General features: G+C 38.8%; 1 protein-coding gene across 9 annotated transcripts in view; it reads left to right on the top strand.

Moving 5' to 3' along the window:
• ABCC9 (ATP binding cassette subfamily C member 9) overlaps positions 1-20,174 on the top strand; it is a 142,541-nt gene that overhangs the window by 40,426 nt on the left and 81,941 nt on the right. For all 9 annotated transcript variants that reach the window (XM_036865706.1, XM_036865710.1, XM_036865707.1 and 6 more), the window contains exons 16-17: positions 3,964-4,072; positions 8,360-8,467. In XM_036865706.1, the coding sequence (XP_036721601.1) occupies positions 3,964-4,072; positions 8,360-8,467 (217 nt within the window). The remainder of the gene's footprint in view (positions 1-3,963; positions 4,073-8,359; positions 8,468-20,174) is intronic.

The raw sequence follows: 20,174 nt of genomic DNA, 5'->3' as shown, positions 1-20,174 counted from the left end.
GGAAGGGAAGGGAATTACAACACGCATGTTATGCTGTGATAGAGCACTACACAGAATACCATGGGCCATATATGAGGCTCATTGAAGCTTATCAAGGGAGAAGGGAGACAGTCCGGTCAGTAAAGGTTTAAAGGCGGTGACAGCTCCTTCATGGGATCTTAAAGAATAGGTAGGACTTGCCCAGTTGAATAAAAAGGGAAAACACATTCTGTGTGAGGGAGCGATGTATGCAAGGGGAAGGGGTGAGCAGAGAGGTGAGAGATCTTGGTACCTTCTGGGGGCTAAAGGTAATTGCATGTAGTTGGAGAAAGGTCCTGATGAGGAAAGCACTGGGAGATGAAGCTGGAGAGTAAAATCCCAATCAGCCTGTAGATGATGCCAAGGATGCTGAAAGCTGCAGGGTGGCCATTTGTTATTTTAAGGAGAGGACTGTTGTATGAGCATATTTGCATTTTAAAAATATAACCCTGGCAGCATGGTGGAAATTACTTCACCCTTGGTCAGGATTCATGCATTTTCCATAGTTGTTTTGCCTCTGTGAGTTCTGAAAGGCCCTCATATGAACAGGAAATGTTTTTTGTATTACCTATTCATTCACCAGACATTTCTTGAGGAATTGCTATGTTATATTTTTGGCACTGGGCTAGATTCTGAAGATGAAAATTTTCGCTTTTAAAGAGTTCGGAGTCTAGTGGGAGAGATAGACAGTAATAAAACAAACAAAATAGTGCAAGGGACCCTAAGCCAGAGAGCCTGGAATAATGGGGATGAGGAGGGGAAATGGAGGGGGAGATTCAGAAAAGTGCTAGTATTGGGTCCTCCGATGTTTATTGTAATTGGAGTTCCAAAGTGGGATCTTATGAAGAGGAAAGAAGTTCTCCCCATGCTCCAGTCATGCTCAGGGACCATTGCTTCCTGATATTCAGCAAGAATGGGTCTCATTAATTTCATAAAAGCTTCAGTAAGATTTGTGTGTGCTAGAAAGTGAAATGGAGAATTGAATCAACTGACCTTACTTAAATGTCTGAATCACTGGTTTATTCCTTCTTTGATTGATTCAGCAAACATTCATTGAGTAATGTGTACCAGGAGCTGCTGGACTTAGAGTTACAAAGGCACACGAGCCTGGCCCCATACTTTCCTTTGTGTGCAGAGACACAGTGTGAGGTTGTCTAAAAGGTATTCCTTTGATTGACAAAGCTGTGCTCCTTAAAATCCAATCTCTTCTAAACATTGGAACAGAATGACAATTAAAGTCTGTAAAAGTGAAGAAAGGATACTGCCATTTAAGATGAATAAAATGCCATTTCTAAGGCATTTCTAACACCATCTTTCAAACCTATGTGATCAGGCTTTGCTGTCAAAGACTCAAAGAGAGTACAAAACCCAAAGCTCTTCTTTCATTTTTTGGTTCTGAAATTCTTTTTAAAATTGCAGTAAAATATACATAACATAAAATTTATCATTTAAATCATTTTAAGTGTACAGTTGAGTGGCATTAAGTACATTCACATTGTTGTGCAAACGTCACCACAATCCATCTGCAGAACTTTTTCAATTTCTCAAATTAAATTCTATACTCACTAAATGATAACTCCCCTTGTACCTACCTCTCCTCGCAGACCCTGGTGACCACCATTGACTTTCTGTCTGTATGAATTTGACTATCTCTCTACCTCATATAAGTGGAATTATGCAATTTTTGTTTTTTGTGTGCCTGGCTTATCTTATTTAGCATAATGTTTTCAAGGTTCAGCCATGTTGTCATAACTTGAATATATTTAAATAAGTCAGGAATTCCAGAACCATGAAAAAAAGTATGGCAGATGCTCAAAAAATTAAACATAGAATTACCATATGATTCAGCAATTCTACTTTTGAGTGTATACCCAAAAGAATTGAAAGCAAGGACTTGAATAGATATTTGTACATTCATCTTCATAGCAGCATTATTCACAATAGCCAAAAAGTGAAACAACCCAAATGTCTCTCAATTGATGAAAAAACAAAATGCAGCATACACATAAAATGGAGTATTATTCAGCCAAAGCTTTCCTTAAACAATTATTTTTTTTAGTGGAATCTAAAAAATACAACAAACTCATGAATATAACAAAAAAGAAACAGACTCATAGATATAGAGAACTAGTGGTTCGTTTTAGTAGTTACCAGTGGGGAGAGGGAAGGGGGAAGGGGCAACAAAGGGGGTAGGGCATTAAGAGGTACAAATTATTATGTATAAAATAAGCTACAAAGATGTATTGTACAACATAGGGAATATAGCCAGTGTTTTATAACTATTAATATAAATGGGGTATAACCTTTAAAAACTGTGACTCACTATATTGTACACCTGTAACTTATATAATATTGTATCAACTGTACTTCAATTAAAAAATTACTTTTATGGATTAAGATATACACACTGCTATATATAAAATAGATAACCAACAAGGACCTACTGTATAGCACAGGGAACTATACTCAATATTTTTTAATAACCTATAAGGGAAAAGAATCTGTAAAGGAATGTATATATGTAGATATATATATATCTGTAGATATATATATCTGAACCGCTGTGCTGTACACCTGGAACTAACATGATATTGTAAGTCAACTATACTTCAATAAAAAAAAGAATGGAAAAATTATTTCTTTTAGTTTCCTGTAAATGAAATTTAGAAGTTAATAGTTAGACTGCCCTAGTGGATTTTATCTACCTTTATGTTTCCAAAGAAAGGAAGTGGTTTCTATGACATGCAAGGCTAAAGAGCTTAAAGTTCATGGACAACAGACTGAATTGAATTTACTTTTCTTCATTTTATTAGTCTGTCACAAAAACAAACTCTGCAGACTTGTCTGGAGGCACTTAACTTGACTACAAGCTGAAATGAACAATAAAAAAATCTTTTGTTTCAAATGTGTATTTTCTAGTTTCCTACCAACGGCAATCTTTCCCCTGTAAGTGATGCTGCAGGTGCCAGGCCAGTTTGCCCACTGTTAACATCTTAGCGTGCTAGAAGGAGCATTTCTTGTCTTTTCAACTTCACAGACTTTTCTGTAGTGAATCATTTTATTTATAGGAGGATGTTTTCAAATTGTGTTCTTGTTTTCTTCGATTCGTTTTACTCTTGATCCTATGACACTGGTTTGAGAAAATTAGAATGGGTAGGGTAAGGGGGCCAAGGGGTCTTGTGTCCAGCCTCTGGAGACCACAGTAAAGAATGTTTGTAAATTACTCTTCTAGAACAGGGCTTCTCCAACTGTACTGTGCTTATGAAGCAACTCTGGATCTTCTTAAAATGTAGATTTTGACTCAGGAGGTCTTGGGTGGGGCCTGAGATTCTAAGTTTTGAGTAAGCTCCCAGGTGATGATGCCACTGATCTTGGCCAACATTTTGCATAGTAATATTCTAGCGGGCCCTCTCCTTGCCAGGTTGTGATATGTCCAATATATACAGTAGTGCTTAAGCAAAATAGCATAGTGGGCAGGGACCCATGATCTGTGTGTTATATGCTGTATGCTTTTACTTAACTGCCCTGTACCTTATTTCCCTTCATTTGTAAAATGAGAATAATGATACTTCCTTCGTTGGTGTTATTTTTTTTAACCACCTTGTTTCAAGTCCCTCTCCAATTCTATTGTCTTTGACAAGAAATACAATTGCAAAAAAAAAAAAAAAAAAGTGCAAAGGAGAGTTGGTTGAATTTAGGGTGACCAGTTGGTTCTGGTTTTTCTGAGATTTTTCCATTTGAAGCGCTGAAAGCCCCAGGTCCTGGGAGCCCGTCAGTCCCCAGCATCCTAGCTGAATTCCCAGTTGGTCCTGAGAAATGACTCTCAGAGCTGGCTTGCTTACCATGGTAACAGTGGGGGAAAAGTTTGTTTATTTAGGTAGAACTTCGTTGGTGGTGGTTTTATTTTTATCCCTTATTGTGTGATTGCTTGTTTGCCTTTTTCAGTGTTCAAAAGCTGAATGAGTTTCTCTTGAGTGATGAGATTGGTGAGGACAGCTGGCTGACTGGGGAAGGTTCTCTTCCATTTGAATCCTGTAAGAAACACACTGGAGCCGTAAGTGCTTTTCTTTGTTACGGGAGCTGAAAATAAGGGACAGTCCTGAGGATGGATGATTGAAAATGGGTGCAATTAGAAGAAATCGTATGCTTTACTTTTAACCTATATGAAGAAAAAATTGCCACCTGCTTCTGCAAAAAACCTTACAAGTCTAAAATCAATAAAGAAATGTATAAGGCTTGTCTTTATAAGTCATCAAAGGATTATCCCGAGGGACACCTCATGTTCAATTCAACAGGAAATAGAGAGGTTGTCTACCCCAAGCTTTGTATAAAAATCATACAAAATAAACTTACAACTCTTGTACCATATTCTTATAATACCTTTAACTATGTTATACTTTTTAGTTTAAAAAGTGCTTTTTTGATACATTATGTCTTTTGACTCATTTAATATATTACACTACATTACCTATTTTGTTTTCTAGATGCATATATTTATTTGCATGTTGAATGGTTTGAATAGTCACAAGATTTTAGTGGGAGAGCCAGAATTAAAACCTGAGTCTTGTACCTCCTGAACCAGTTTATTCATCCATTGCACAAATATTTACTCATATCTACATAAAGCCTGGAAACACAGTCAATATTATTTTGTCATGTTTTACCTGGACCATAACGTGTATTATATATTTGCCTGTATTTCCAGACTTATCAGCTATCCTGTGCTTTGTGCCAAGACCTAGCGATGTAGCTCTGAACAAGGCAGGCAAGATCTTTCTTGTCACAGAGTTTGCTTTCTTGAGGCAGGAGTCAGATGATAAACAAGTGAGATCAATTCCCTGTGGGAAGAAAATAAAAGAAGATATTAGAGAGTGACTGGGGTCCTCTAAGCAGGGTGGTCATTTCTCAGGAGGCCCCTCTGAAGAGCTGGCATTTGATCTGAGACCTGAATGAAGAGTAAGTACCTCTTCTGCAAAGACCTAGAAAAGGGGCCAGATCATTTCAGGCAGAGAACTAGCAGATGCAAAGACCCTGAGGTGGGAATTAATTTGGTGTGTTCAAGGAACAGAGGGGCACTATGGCTGAAGCCTAGTAAAGAAGGGAGGACAAGATGAGGTAAGAACAAGGATTGAGAGTCCTGTAAACCAGGGAAAGAGTTTGGATTTTATTGGCATGCAATAGGAAACCACTGGAGGGTTTTAAAGAAGGGACTCATATAATTTTGTGTATATTTTTAAAGGATCACTCTGGTTGCTGGGTGAAGAGTTGTCATGGGGGACAAGAGTAGAACAGATAGATCAGTAAAGAGGTCATTATAATAACATAGACAAGAAATGATGATGGTTAGAATTTGTTTTTGTTGCAGTTGCACTGGACCTTGAGAAGAAGCTATCAAGTTCAGCGCACACTTTTTAGGCTGAGCTGATAAACACTGGCTGATAGGTTGAATGGAGGGAATGAGGGAGAAAGAAGGCTCAAGGATGAATCCTAGTTTATTGGCTTGACTACTGGGTAGACGGTGGAGCCAATAACTGAAATAGGGAAGCTGAGAAATGAGTAGGTTGCTGTTGAGATGGAATCAAGAGGTATATTTTGCACATGATAATTTTGAGATATTTATTGACATCTAAGAAGAGAAGTCCCCCTTGGAGATGTAAATTTAAGAGCCACTGGCCATTAGATGATATTTAATGGGACTGGATTAAACCACTTTCTTGAAAGCCATGTCTGAAAAATTCTGAAGAAAGTCTTTAAAATTAATGTCTATTTCATAACAGTAAAGTAGAAAGAAGTTCTTCTAAAATAAGTTAATAATTAGTTATTCATTTACTATTAGAGAAAAATGTTAATATATTTACCATTTATGTAACCAAACAAAAATGCATGTGCAGTCTCCTGACAGGAATTGACTGAGGCTTGGAAAACCTTCACCAGGAAGTCAGTCTATATTAAATTTTTATTCACATCATGCTAAAAATAGTTAAGACAAGCACTTGGCTGTCTTTAGACTTGCTGATTTCTTCTGCTTTTCTGGAGTAATTTTTTTACTCTCTGTTGAGTTATTTTGTTGAGCAGGTGTGATTTTGTCTGAGTAGGAACCACCACCCATGCTTGTAGACGCTGCAGTAACAAAGCCTGAAAATGCTTGTGTACTCTTGTGTGGACATGGACACCAAGACAGGAATACATCATAGACTGTGTACACTTTGAGGCAGCAGGAAAGTCAAGCATTTGATTAGAACCTGACTTGTCTCACTTTAGATGATAGGAGATTCGCAAAGAACTTATTAGATCGTCTTTCAGAGATGTAGGGATGAGCAGAGGGAGATGACCTCAGGAAAGGGAACAGAGGAGGTCAAGTTTGAGGGAGTGGAGTGAGGGAAATCTGAAGAGTGGTTTGTATGAGATGAGGGATAGAAGAAATATTGAACTGAGCAAAGGTTGGAAGGAAAAAAGAATCCCCTTCAGTTGCCTCCAGTATCTTCAGAGTTATTGAAACCAGACTGGACTTCTGATGTCTTTCGGGGCCATTCATCACTGCTGATGGGCCAAACCACAAATGACAAACTTTTAAAAATGAAGAGAAAAAAGCTGTGTGTTTGAAAAGAACACTAATGGAAACTCCTACTTGAGAGCGCTTAAGATGCTATGTATTCTGTAAAAGCTTAGAGTTAAGTGGTTTTGGCTGCAGAATCTCCACGGAGAATTAGTGACAGTCTAGAGCCAGAGTTTCTTCAAATTACATCTGTGAGACTCCGACTCAAATCTCTGTCAACACGTCTCCTCCTCCCACCCTCTCCTTAGTTTTGTGAAGAACATGAAGTCATTCCTTTTGGAACTCTGGGCGCAATACTACTATAGAAGTTACGACTCTAGAAGACAGAGAATATATGTACAGATATAGACCTGTCTTGTGTGGGAAATATACTCAGCTTAAAGGATAGTGGCTTTCTACATCTCTCATGTAAGGTTATCTGTGAGGACTGTGGGAAGAAAAACAAAACTAAAAATGTCATGAGCACTCTTTCTCTCTCTCTCTTTTTAAAATTTAAAATGCATTCAGTAGTTTCTGTGCAACAGAACACTGGTAGTACTTCTCAGTGACTTTTTAATCTCAGTATTGAATGGCGTGTAGCTTAGCAATGTGCTATTTGGTAGTTTGATATTCTGTTGATACGCTGATGGATATAAATTGGAGGGCGATATCTCGTTCAGATTAAATTACTGATTATTCGAGGACATTCCTGATTCCCATAATAGAACTCAACGGATTTATCAAAAGCTAAACCTGCTGTTCCAAGCCCAAGGAAAAAAAAAAGTTTCACAATTCTAGAATCCTTTGCTTTTAAAGGTAATTTAACAGTTTTAAAGTGTTTTACTATTTAGCTTTCATCATCTCTATAAGGTATTTAAGTAAGAGAGATAATCATTTATGTCGAAATACTTGCTTACTTGATCTCTGGGACAAATTTTGAGCTTATATATTTTTCTAAATTAGAGGTTTACAGAACTGAAGTTTCTACCTTCTCTTTAGTCATTTGTCTCTATGTGAAATTAAACTCAAAATTAGAGAATGACAAGTTTCTAGTTATGACCTAATTTGAGCTCATTTTAAGTATGTGAAGATTGCCTAGCTTTAGCTGGCAACCTCCGTTTTATGGAGACTTTCTTTAGTCCTTTGGCTCAGAGCAATGCTATAACATTTGTGAAAAACTAGATCACTCTACAGTGCTTATGGATTTCCTTATGAAATAATATGCATATTATAGGCAAAAAAGTCCTCGATGCTTTTTCTCATTCCACCAGGGATCTTCAGGTGACATATAGCCCAGACTGATTTATGTGAGTGTATCGGATTCAAAATCCTCATGATTCAGAGGGTGACCAAAAATGCACTGTTGGAACATTTACAAGCCCGACGGCCTAAGAATTAGATTCTAGTTTACCCTGAGTTAGCCTGCTTGCCTTTGGCCATGACACACAGCTTTTTACCGCCTGGGCCTGTTCATCCAGAAAGCTGGAGAAAGAATATCCAAAGCCTAGTTTGGTGCTCAGCACTTTAACTTCTATCATTTGCAAGTATCACATCTTCATATTTTTGTTTTTCTTAAAAAGTTTGTGAATCAGGTTTAAAATTATCGTGTAACACTTTTTCATTATCATTTGCTTTTTTTTGGCGGCAGGGGGACACCATAGAAATAATTAAAATATGACATTCACTTTACTCATTTCTTTTTCTTAGAATTGAAGTGGAGAAGTAGCAATGTGAGTTAATGTTCAGTAAAAACTCAAGTTTTTTCCATAGACCTTCAACTTGTGCTCTTTTCCATGTGGAATGCAGCAGCCAAAAACTATAAACAGGAAGCAGCCTGGAAGGTATCACCTGGACAGCTACGAGCAATCAACACGACGTCTGCGTCCCGTGGAGACCGAGGATATCGCAATAAAGGTTATTTTATTTCCTGAATTCTTACATGAATAGAAACATTGATGTTACTATTTTATGGTGAAGTTCTGCAAAAGGGTCCTACCTCATGTCTTTAAAGTCTCTTTAGCATGGTCACTCATTCTCAAAAATATTCCGATAAGTTTATAATTCTCAGTGCTGCCTTGCCTCCCAACCACAGCTTTGCTCCAGCAGTTGTTTAAGTAACTGGAGGATGAATCTTTCTTCTGAATCTGCGTTAGAAGCTAGTATCCAACGTATTTCCGCTCATACTCTTATGTTTATTTACCAAGTAGATTCATTTCTAGAGAACGCCAATATTACAGGTCCAGTTTTTGAGGAAGTAGATTAGATAACAATTATCTACAACCAGGAAAGGCTTAGACCTGGGTTGTGTGCTTCCACCCAGCTTCCCAATACTGCCTTTGACTCGTCTCAAACGGCCTTTTTTTTTTTTTCTTAACATTTTTATTGGAGTATAATTGCTTTACAATGCTGTGTTAGTTTCTGCTGTATAACAATCAGCTATATGTATACATATATCCCCATATCCCCTCCCTCTTGCATCTCCCTCCCCTGCTCCCTATCCCACCCCTCTAGGTGGTCACAAACTACTGAGCTGATCTCCCTGTGTCATGCCACTGCTTCCCACTGGCTATCTATTTTACATTTGGTAGTGTATATATGTCAATGTTACTTTCTCACTTCGTCCCAGTTTACCCTTCCCCCTCCCCGTGTCTTCAAGTCCATTCTCTACATCTGTGTCTTTATTCCTGTCCTGCCCATAGGTTCATCAGAACCATTTTTTTTTTTTTAGATTCCATATATATGTGTTAGCATACGGTTTTTTTTTTAAATACAGCAGGTTCTTAATACTTATCCATTTTATACATATTAGTGTACATTCAATCGCAATCTCCCAATTTATCACACCACCACCACCCCCCCCACTTTCCCCCCTTGGTATCCATACGTTTGTTCTCTACATCTGTGTCTCTATTTCTGCCCTGCAAACCGGTTCATGTGTACCATGTTTCTAGGTTCCACATATATGCGTTAATATATGATATTTGTTTTTCTGACTTACTTCACTCCATATGACAGTCTCTAGATCCATCCACGTATCTACAAATGACCCAATTTCGTTCCTTTTTATGGCTGAGTAATATTCCATTGTATATATGTACCACATCTTCTTTATCCATTTGTCTGTCGATGGGCATTTAGGTTGCTTCCATGACCTGGCTATTGTAAATAGTGCTGCAATGAACATTGGGGTGCATGTGTCTTTTTGAATTATGGTTTTCTCTGGGTATATGCCCAGTAGTATGATTGCTGGGTCATATGGTAATTCTATTTTAGGTTTTTAAGGAACCTCCATACTGTTCTCCATAGTGGCTGTATCAATTTACATTCCCACCAACAGTGCAAGAGGGTTCCCTTCTCTCCACACCCTCTCCAGCATTTATTGTTTGTAGATTTTTTGATGATGACCATTCTGACTGGTGTGAGGTGATACCTTATTGTAGTTTTGATTTGCATTTCCCTAATGATTAGTGATGTTGAGCATCCTTTCATGTGTCTGTTGGCATTCTGTATATCTTCTTTGGAGAAATTTGTATTTAGGTCTTCTGCCCATTTTTGGACTGCATTGTCAAACAGCCTTTTTTCAAAAAAATGTTATATTATTGAAGTATAGTTGATTTATAATGCTGTGTTAATTTCTGCTGTATAGCAAAGTGACTCAGTTATACATATATATACATTCTTTTTCATATTCTTTTTCATTATGGTTTATCAGCAGATATTGAATATAGTTCCCTCTTCTATACAGTAGGATCTTGTTTATCCATTCTATATATAATAGTTTGCATCGGCTAATCCGAAACTCCCAATCGATCCCTCCCCCACCCCTCTCCCCCTTGGCAATTACAAGTCTGTTCTCTATGTGTGTGAATCTGTTTCTGTCTCATAGATAAGTTCATTTGTGTCGTATTTTAGATTCCACATATAAGTGATATCATATGATATTTGTCTTTCTCTTTCTGACTTACTTTACTTAGTATGATAATCTCTAGGTCCATTCATGTTCCTGGAAATGGTATTATTTCATTCTTTTTTATGGCTGAGTAGTATTTCATTGTATATATGTACCACATCTTCTTTATCCATTCATCTGTCGATGGACATTTAGGTTGTTTCCATGCCTTGGCTATTGTGAATCATGCCACAGTGAACATTGGGTGAAGGTATCTTTTCGAATTATAGTTTTGTCTGGATATATGCTGAGGAATGGGATTGCAGGATCATATGGCAACTCTATTTTTAGTTTTTAGAGGAACCTCCATACTGTTTTCCACAGTGGCTGCACCAATTTACATTCCCACCAATAGTGTAGGAGGGTTCACTTTTCTCCACACCCTCTCCAACATTTGTTATTTGTAGACTTTTTTTTTTTTTAATATTTTTATAAATTTATTTATTTATTTATTTATTTTTGGCTGTGTTGGGTCTTCGTTTCTGTGCGAGGGCTTTCTGCAGTTGCGGCGAGCGGGGGCCACTCTTCATCGCGGTGCGCGGGCCTCTCACTGTCGCGGCCTCTCCCGTTGCGGAGCACAGGCTCCAGACGCGCAGGCTCCAGATGCGCAGGCTCAGTAGTTGTGGCTCACGGGCCTAGTTGCTCCACGGCATGTGGGATCTTCCCGGACCGGGGCATGAACCCGTGTCCCCTGCATTGGCGGGTGGATTCTCAACCACTGCGCCACCAGGGAAGCCCTTTGTAGACTTTTTAATGATGGCCAGTCTGACTGGTGTGCAGTGATACCTCATAGTTTTGATTTGTATTTCTCTAATAATTAGTGATGTTGAGCATTGTTTCGTGTGCCTGTCGGCCATCTCTATGTCTTTGGAGAAATGTCTATTTAGGTCTTCCTGAGGAAATTAACAAAAAATACCTAGAAACAAATGACAATGAAAACACTATGACACCAAACCTATGGGATGCAGCAAAAGCAGTTCTAAGAGGGAAGTTTATAGCAATACAATCCTACCTCAAGAAACAAGAAAAACTCAAATAAACAACCTAACCTTACACCTAAAGCAATTAGGGAAAGAAGAACAAAAAGACCCCAAAGTTAGCAGAAGGAAAGAAATCATAAAGATCAGAGCAGAAATAAATGAAAAAGAAATGAAAGAAACAATAGCAAAGGTCAATAAAACTAAAAGCTGGTTCTTTGAGAAGATAAACAAAATTGATAAACCATTAGCCAGACTCATCAAGAAAAAAAGGGAGAGGACTCAAATCAACAGAATTAGATACTGAAAAGGAGAAGTAACAACTGACACTGCAGAAATACAAAGGATCATGAGAGATAACTACAAGCAACTATATGCCAATAAAATGGACAACCTGGAAGAAATGGACAAATTCTTAGAAAAGCACAACCTTCTGAGACTGAACCAGGAAGAAATAGAAAATATAAACAGACCAATCACAAGCACTGAAATTGAAACTGTGATTAAAAATCTTCCAACAAACAAAAGCCCAGGACCAGATGGCTTCACAGGTGAATTCTATCAAACATTTAGAGAAGAGCTAACACCTGTCCTTCTCAAACTCTTCCAAAATGTAGCAGAAGGAGGAACACTCCCAAACTCATTCTGCGAGGACACCATCACCCTGATACCAAAACCAGACAAAGATGTCACAAAAAAAGAAAACTACAGAGCAATATCACTGATGAACACAGATGCAAAAATCCTCAACAAAATACTAGCAAACAGAATCCAACAGCACAATAAAAGGATCATGTGCCATGATCAAGTGGGGTTTATTCCAGGAATGCAAAGATTCTTCAATATACGCAGATCAACCAATGTGATACACCACATTAACAAACTGAAGGATAAAAACCATATGATAATCTCAATAGATGCAGAAAAAGCTTTTGACAAAATTCAACAGCGATTTATGATAAAAACTCTCCAGAAAGTAGGCATAGAGGGAACCTATGTCAACATAATAAAGGCCATATATGACAAACCCATAGCCAACATCATTCTCAGTGGTGAAAAACTGAAACCATTTCCACTAAGATCAGGAAAAAGACTATGTTGCCCACTCTCACCATTATTATTCAACATAGTTTTGGAAGCTTTAGCCAAAAAAAAGAAATAAAAGAATCCAAATCGGAAAAGAAGTAAAACTGTCACTGTTTGCCGATGACATGATACTATGTATAGAGAATCCTAAAGATACTACCAGAAAACTACTAGAGCTAATCAACGAATTTGTTAGAGTAGCAGGATACAAAATTAATGCACAGAAATCTCTTGCATTCCTATACACTAATGATGAAAAATCTGAAAGAGAAATTAAGGAAACACTCCCATTTACTATTGCAACAAAAAGAATAAAATACCTAGGAATAAACCTACCTAAGGAGACAAAAGACCTGTATGCAGAAAACTATATGACACTGATGAAAGAAATTAAAGATGATACAAACAGATGGATAGATATACCATGTTCTTGGATTGGAAGAATCAACATTGTAAAAATGACTATACTACCCAAAGCAATCTACAGATTCAATGCAATCCCTATCAAACTACCAATGGCATTTTTCACAGAACTAGAACAAAAAATTTCACAATTTGTATGGAAACACAAAAGACCCCGAATAGCCCAAGCAATGTTGAGAAAGAAAAACAAAGCTGGAGGAATCAGGCTCCCTGACTTCAGACTATACTACAAAGCTACAGTAATCAAGACAGTATGGTACTGGCACAAAAACAGAAATAATAGATCAATGGAACAGGATAGAAAGCCCAGAGATAAACCCACGCACATTTGGTCACCTTATCTTTGACAAAGGAAGCAAGAGAATATGATGGAGAAAAGGCAGGCTCTTCAGTAAGCGGTGCTGGGAAAACTGGACAGCTACATGCAAAAGGGTTGTTTGTTTTTTGTCATTGACACTCAGCCATTTGTACTCTTCCCAAGCATGAGTGCTTCATAGGACAGGCCACCACAGGAACACAGGCTGAGGACTGAGTGTTGGGATCAGCCCCTGGAAGGGGTCAGGGTTATGCAGGAACCAGAACAGATGCCTGCAGCAGTCAAGGGCCTCTGGACATCAGAGCCAACAGAGTCTGGAAACTAGCTGTTTAGAAGACTAGCCACATTGGCTGCTGGGGCTGTCCCACTCCCTGCCCTGCCCAGTCAGAGTGAGGGATGCTCAGTGAGTGGTACAGTAAAGCCAAGAACAACATTTAATTCTCCTCTCTCTATCCTTATTGCCTGACACCATACCTGTCCCACGACAGGCTTTTAGCAACTGGAACAAATGCGTTACTGGATGGAATAAGCTAATGCTAGCCTTCCCTTTGCCATTAATTTGATGTGTGATTTGGGCAAATTGCTTCTCTAAACCATGGTCTGCCCCTCTTGAGGTGGGGATGCCATTTTAGTATGGTTGTTTTGAGGATAAGGTATATCACCTGTGAATTTCAAAGAGCTGTAGTGACTCATTTTTTAATTATTTATTTATTTATTTATTTATTTTTGGCTGCATTGGGCCTTCGTTGTTGCGTGCGGGCTTTTCTCTAGTTGCGGCGAGCGGGGGCTACTCTTTGTTGCGGTGCACGGGCTTCTCATTGTGGTGGCTTTTCTTGTGGCAGAGCACAGGCTGTAGGCACGCAGGCTTCAGTAGTTGCAGCGTGTGGGCTCAGTAATTGTGACTCTCGGGCTCTAGAGTGCAGGCTCAGAAGTTGTGGCTCGTGTGCTTATTAGTTGTTCCGTGGCATGTGGGATCTTCCCGGACCAGAGATCAAACCCATGTCCCCTGCGTTGGCAGGTGGATTCTTAACCACTGTGCCTCCAGGCAAGTCCTGTAGTGATTCTTAGTCTTGGCTGTACATTAGAATCACATTTATATATATATATATGTATATGCATATGTATGTGTGTGTGTGTGTGTGTATATATATATATATAAACCTGGGCATCATTTTTGAAAACATCTCTAGTAGTTCCCTAGACAATTATAATGTACAAGTAGGGTGTGAACTAAGCTATGATAAAGTAAGTAATGAGAGACTAGAAAGGGTCCTCTATGCTGCCAATTCTCAAATATGCCCAGAAAATAACAATGTATTAGTGACTAAAAAAAGAGTGTTTTTTAATCGACATTTTCTCTTCAGTGTAGTGGGAACCTAAAAATACATCTTTTCTGTGTGCCTTATTCAATTTATTTTCATTTTTCATGGAAAAAAGGAAGGTTATCATGATTTTTTTCCCAGAATTGACCCTTCATGCACCAAAAAACCCACAAAAAAACAACAAACCCCTGCTCATCAATGTCCTGGAGTCTGCTATTCCACTGAATGGCCACTGCAGTTTTAGATACCCCTTCAAGCTCGAATTCACCGTTTATTCATAGTGGGAATTCCCAAATTGGTTATTACTCATTTGTATTTTTGAAATCTTTTTTATTGTGAAATACAACATACCTACAGAAAAGTACATACAACATGTATGCACTGTTAAATGAAAAAGTAAATACCTGTGCAACCACTACCAAATGAAGAACATCATCAGCTTCCTCTGAAGGTCCCCCCAGCACACACTTTAGCTGCACTCTCTCTATCTCTCCCCCGAGATACAATCGCCACCCTGACTTTTGTGGTCATCATTTCCTTGATCATCCTTGCTATGTATGCCTCCCTAAAAATGTGCTTTAGTTTTTTTTAAGTTTGAATATGTGCATGTATGTGTATGTGTGTTGCTTCTTCTGCTCAACATTATGTGGATATAATTCATCCATGTTGCTATGTGAAGCTGTAATTCATTCATTCTCATCACTGTGTATAGTTTCATTGTATAAATATACCAGAACTTATTGATCTGTTATACTTTTGATGGACTTTTGGTTATTTTTTTTGAGGCTGTTGTGAACAATTGCTGAGTCATAGGGCTGTACATCCTCAACTTTTCTTCACAATGGCCAACTTTTCTCTAAAGTGGTTGTGCCATTTTACACTTCCATTAACAGTGATTGAGGGACTTCTCTAGTGGCACAGTGGTTGAGAATCCGCCTGCCAATGCAGGGGACACAGGGTTCGATCCCTGGTCCTGGAAGATCCCACATGCCATGGAGTAGCTAAACCTGCAAGCCACAGCTACTGAGCCTGTGTGCCACAACTACTGAAGCCCGCTTGCCTAGAACCTGTGCTCCGCAACAAGAGAAGCCACCACAATGAGAAGCCCACGCACCGCAATGAATAGTAGCCCCCGCCTGCCGCAACTAGAGAAAGCCCGCGTGCAGCAACAAAGATCCAATGCAGCCAAAAATTAAAAAATAAATAAAATACATAAATTTATAAAAAAGAAAAACAGTGATCGAGAATTCCAGTTGGTCTCCCTCTTCACCAGTGCTTCCAATATTTTGCCAAAATGTGTGTTGTGTGTTGGGAGGAGGTGCAGTTGTATCTTGCTGTGGTTTTTATTTGTAATTTTCTGATTTCTAATGAGGTTGAGCACCTTTTCCTATATATATTGACCATTTGGGTTTGGAGCTCCTCTTGTGAATTGCCAGGTTATTTGTTCCCCCTGTTTAAAAAAATTCTGGGTACTACTTTGGCACTTATATATGTTACAGAATTCTTTTCCCACCCCATAGCTTGGCTTTTCACTCTCTTTATGGTATCAGAAATTCTTAATTTTAATGTAATCTAGTTTATAGAACTTTTCCTTTATGGCTAATGCTTTGCTTTTTGCCTCCTTTATGAAAACGTTTTTGGGGACTTTCCTGGTGGTCCATTGTTAAGACCTCACTTCCAATGTTGGGGGCATGTGTTTGATCCCTGGTTGGGGAACTAAGACCCCACTTGCCACATGGCGTGGCCAAAAATTAAAAAAAAAAAAAAAAAAAAAAAAAGATATCTTCTTCTACCAAAAGGTATAAAGATATTCTATATTGGTTCTTAAAATCCCTGGAGCTACACCTTTTGCTTTTAGTACTTTAATTGACCTAAAATCTATTTTTGTGGTTGGTATGAAGTAAGGTTGTGATTTAGTAGGGAAATCAGTAATAAATAATTTTAGCTGTAAGTTTAGCAGTAGTAAATTTAGTAGTAGTCATTTTACTGCATTTAGTAGTAAGTCGGTAAGGTTGGATTTAATTTTTTATATGATGTCGGGTTGTCCAGGCACTGTGTATCAGTCACCGTACCCACTGACTTTTAGTGCCGTCTTGTCACACAGATTTCTTTCTTTATTTTTCTCTGATTTGTCTGTCCGGTATTCCACTGTTGTGATTATTATAGCTTTCTAATAAACACTGACATTTTTTAGGACAAGTTCTTACACCTTATCTTTTTTCTTCTAAAATATCTTAGCTATTCTTGGCCCTTTTGGAAGGAAAGAAGCTTAGGTGCTCTGGAGTGTATATATCTTTTTGTACTTTTCCTTATACTATCACTAGACATTTCCTTACTCCTTGCTTTAATGAGGTTTTTTACAAACTATATTTTACTCAGCATTTTAATTTACTTTTGGCAGGAGAGAGTGGACAATGGTGTGTGGAAGGTCCTGCCCTTAGATTTTCAAAAAATTATTTCAATTGGGGTGAAATTCACATAGCATAAAATTAACCATTTTCAAGTCAACAATTCAGTGGCATTTAGATTCCCAAAGTTGTACAACCATCCCATCTACTAGTCGCAAAATATTTTTATCACCCCAAAAGGAAACCCCGTACCCATTAAGCTGTCACTCCCCATTTCCCCCTTTCTCTTGCCCCTGCCAACACCAATCTGCTTTCTGTCTCTACGGATTTACCTATGCTGGATATTTCATATGAATGGAATCATACAGTAGGTGGCTTTTTGCATTGTCTCGTTCCTGCCTTTACATTTTAATTCATCCTTTCCCTTTATCCCTGATCCTTATGCCTATATCCCCTCATCCTCCCAACAGTACGGTGCCAGCAATAATATGCTCAATATATGCACTTAAACACACTCATATCCCTGTGAAATATGTAGTATTGTCATGAGCATTTATATTTTCAGTTTCCTGAAATTGTTTGCTCCTTCTAGCTGCACCACTGCATTCTGTAACATCCCTGCCTTTTACTTGTCCCCTAGTGATGGCTGCTGGGTTGGCCTCCATCCTTCCTCCATCACAAACCATGCTGTGATAACCATCTTTGTACCTATCCTTTTATGAACCTTTGCAGAGATTTATATATTAGCTGATTTTCCAAGGTCAAACAGCTAGTTTGGGAAGCCAGGATTTTAACCCTTATGGTGGAGAAGTGAGACGATTTTGTAAAAGGGAGGAGGGAATGGAAGGGCAAATCACAGCGGGAGGAATTCACTTTGACTCTCCTCCATCCCTCTCAAGTGAGCTCTGTTCCCTCTTATACTTCTGTGTAGGACCAAATCAGGAGGTGACACTGTATTCTTCTGGTTCTTCCCTGCTGCTTTCCAACCACATCTTTCCTCTCTCACACTCTTGTGAAGCTATAGCGTGTTGTACCTTTCTCATGTCTATGATCAGAGAACCTCATAATCACTCACCCACCTTCACTGAAGATTTAGGTACCTGTTTCCGAGTCCAGCTTTCTACCTTAGTAAGTGCCACACCTGGATGTGATTTAAACTTCCAGGTTCACAGCCCATCTAGTATCCCAGCCCCCAAGCCCCTTAATCGACCACCCCTCCATTTCCACAAACTCACCTGCATTCACACTTGGCCACCACTTAGACTCATGGCCCCTCTGAGATCTTAGCCTCTGTTATCCCAGCCGGTCACCGACAGCACAGCCCTACCCTACAGCTCCCTTAGGGCTTCACCTTCACTGGCATTGGCTTTTTTCCCCCTGCATTATTTTTTATTTTATTTATTTTTTTATACAGCAGGTTCTTATTAGTTATCCATTTTATACATATTAGTGTATATATGTCAATCCCAATCTCCCAATTCATCACACCACCATTGGCTTTTAACCTCATTGCAACCTGCGGTAACTTGAGCCCCTTCTTTTCTCCCAGCCCTTTCACATCCTTCTGTAGCCGTTCAACCCCATGCCTTCTGGGCTGCTGTCCCCAGGGTGCTAAGTTCTGTGGAGAAAACGACTTAATGGTACAAGTTGGCATGGCCAGAGCTTCATTACCTCCACCCTCGGCTGACTCTCCATGGTCCTTGGCAATCCTTTCCCATGCCTCCCTTCAGCATGATTCTCCATCACCTACAGTAGCTCTTCATCTGTCACTAATCTCCTCCCACCTCGTTCTCGCTCTCCTTTGGCTGCCTCCTGTTTCTACAGATAACCTTCCCTCTCAATTCATTGAAAACGTAAAGGTTGTTATGGAGGGCCTCTCAGTTCCATGCTGACCCTCTCCCCAGCCCATCTGTATTTGCACCTCGTTTAGCCTGCTCTCCACTTTCTCCGAGAAAGAGGGATTCTCAGCCTTGAAGACTGTAGATTTTCTTTGAGCATCCTTTGTCACTTAGCCACTGTATCTTAAACCTCTGCCCTAGCCAGCTCTATTCATTATTTCTCATAACACGTTTCATGGTTTTCGGATCCTGAACCTGTTCTCACTGTAGTTCTTTACTCAGAAATACTTTTGCTGAAATTCAGCATATTTTCCAAAACTAGCTAAAAGACCCTCCTTTTTCAAAATATTTTCTTTTTTTTGACTCATCTCAGACGTAAATGAGTTTCCTTATGAACTGCTGTTGCACTTTCGTCTGTCTGCCCCTCCATTTGTTACTTAGTCCATACTCTCTTGCCTTGGTTTACTACTCAATTGACTGTAAGCTCAGTTGAGCAGGGAAGCAGGGAGGATGCATTATACCTTCTTTGTAGCCCACATCAGTCCTAACACAGGACTTCACATAGACTGGGTGCTCAGCAGGTATTTGTAAAGTGATCAGTTATTGAGCCCTTCCAGGCCACCCTCCTTCCAGGACTAATTTCATGCATATCTATGTGATGGATATTATTAAATGCCAAGCTAGAGAAAACTTACATGGAAAAACATAATCTAGCCTTTTCAGGTAACTTTTGCACTCTAGTTGTTCATTTTAAGAGCTTTTTAAGGATATTTTTAGTTATAATTTAGATATTACCAATCTATTCTGCAAAATTCCTGAACAAAAATGTGCTTAGAAATTTCATCACTTGGGGTTTGGAAACAAAATATTAATTTATGAGCAAAGTGTAGCCTTACTTTAGTTTCCTCTAATTTTTCAGGCACTTTCTCTCCCCTCATCTGTCTCTGTTCACCCTTCCAACCCTTGGGTTCTGTTATACCTCTTTCGTTTCCCATTTTTGTAACTGTTAAAACTATCAAGTTTTCTTGACACATATTAAAACAATAGATTGCTTTGGATGACTCTAAGGTCTTTTTGTTTGTTTGTTTGCTGGTTGTTGAGGTTTATACCACCAAGCAATGTTGCCTCATTTATGTGCTGTTTCTTCCTCCCCTTTACCTTTTCTTTTAAGATCAAGGGAGAGTGATAAATCCACATAGTTCAGGAAACTTATTCATTACAAAACCTTCCTTCCTAGCTAGTGGAATCATTTTGTTGGAATAATTTGTAGTTATTTCTGTTCTTTACTTTGCATCACAGGATTCTGGGAATTGCAGCAGTGAGAAAATAATCAGTGTAGCAGTTACATTGGCAAATATTTGG

Source organism: Balaenoptera musculus, chromosome 10 (genome assembly GCF_009873245.2).
Source record: "Balaenoptera musculus isolate JJ_BM4_2016_0621 chromosome 10, mBalMus1.pri.v3, whole genome shotgun sequence".
Classification (NCBI taxonomy): domain Eukaryota; kingdom Metazoa; phylum Chordata; class Mammalia; order Artiodactyla; family Balaenopteridae; genus Balaenoptera; species Balaenoptera musculus.
This window is presented reverse-complemented; position numbering and strand designations above follow the sequence as displayed.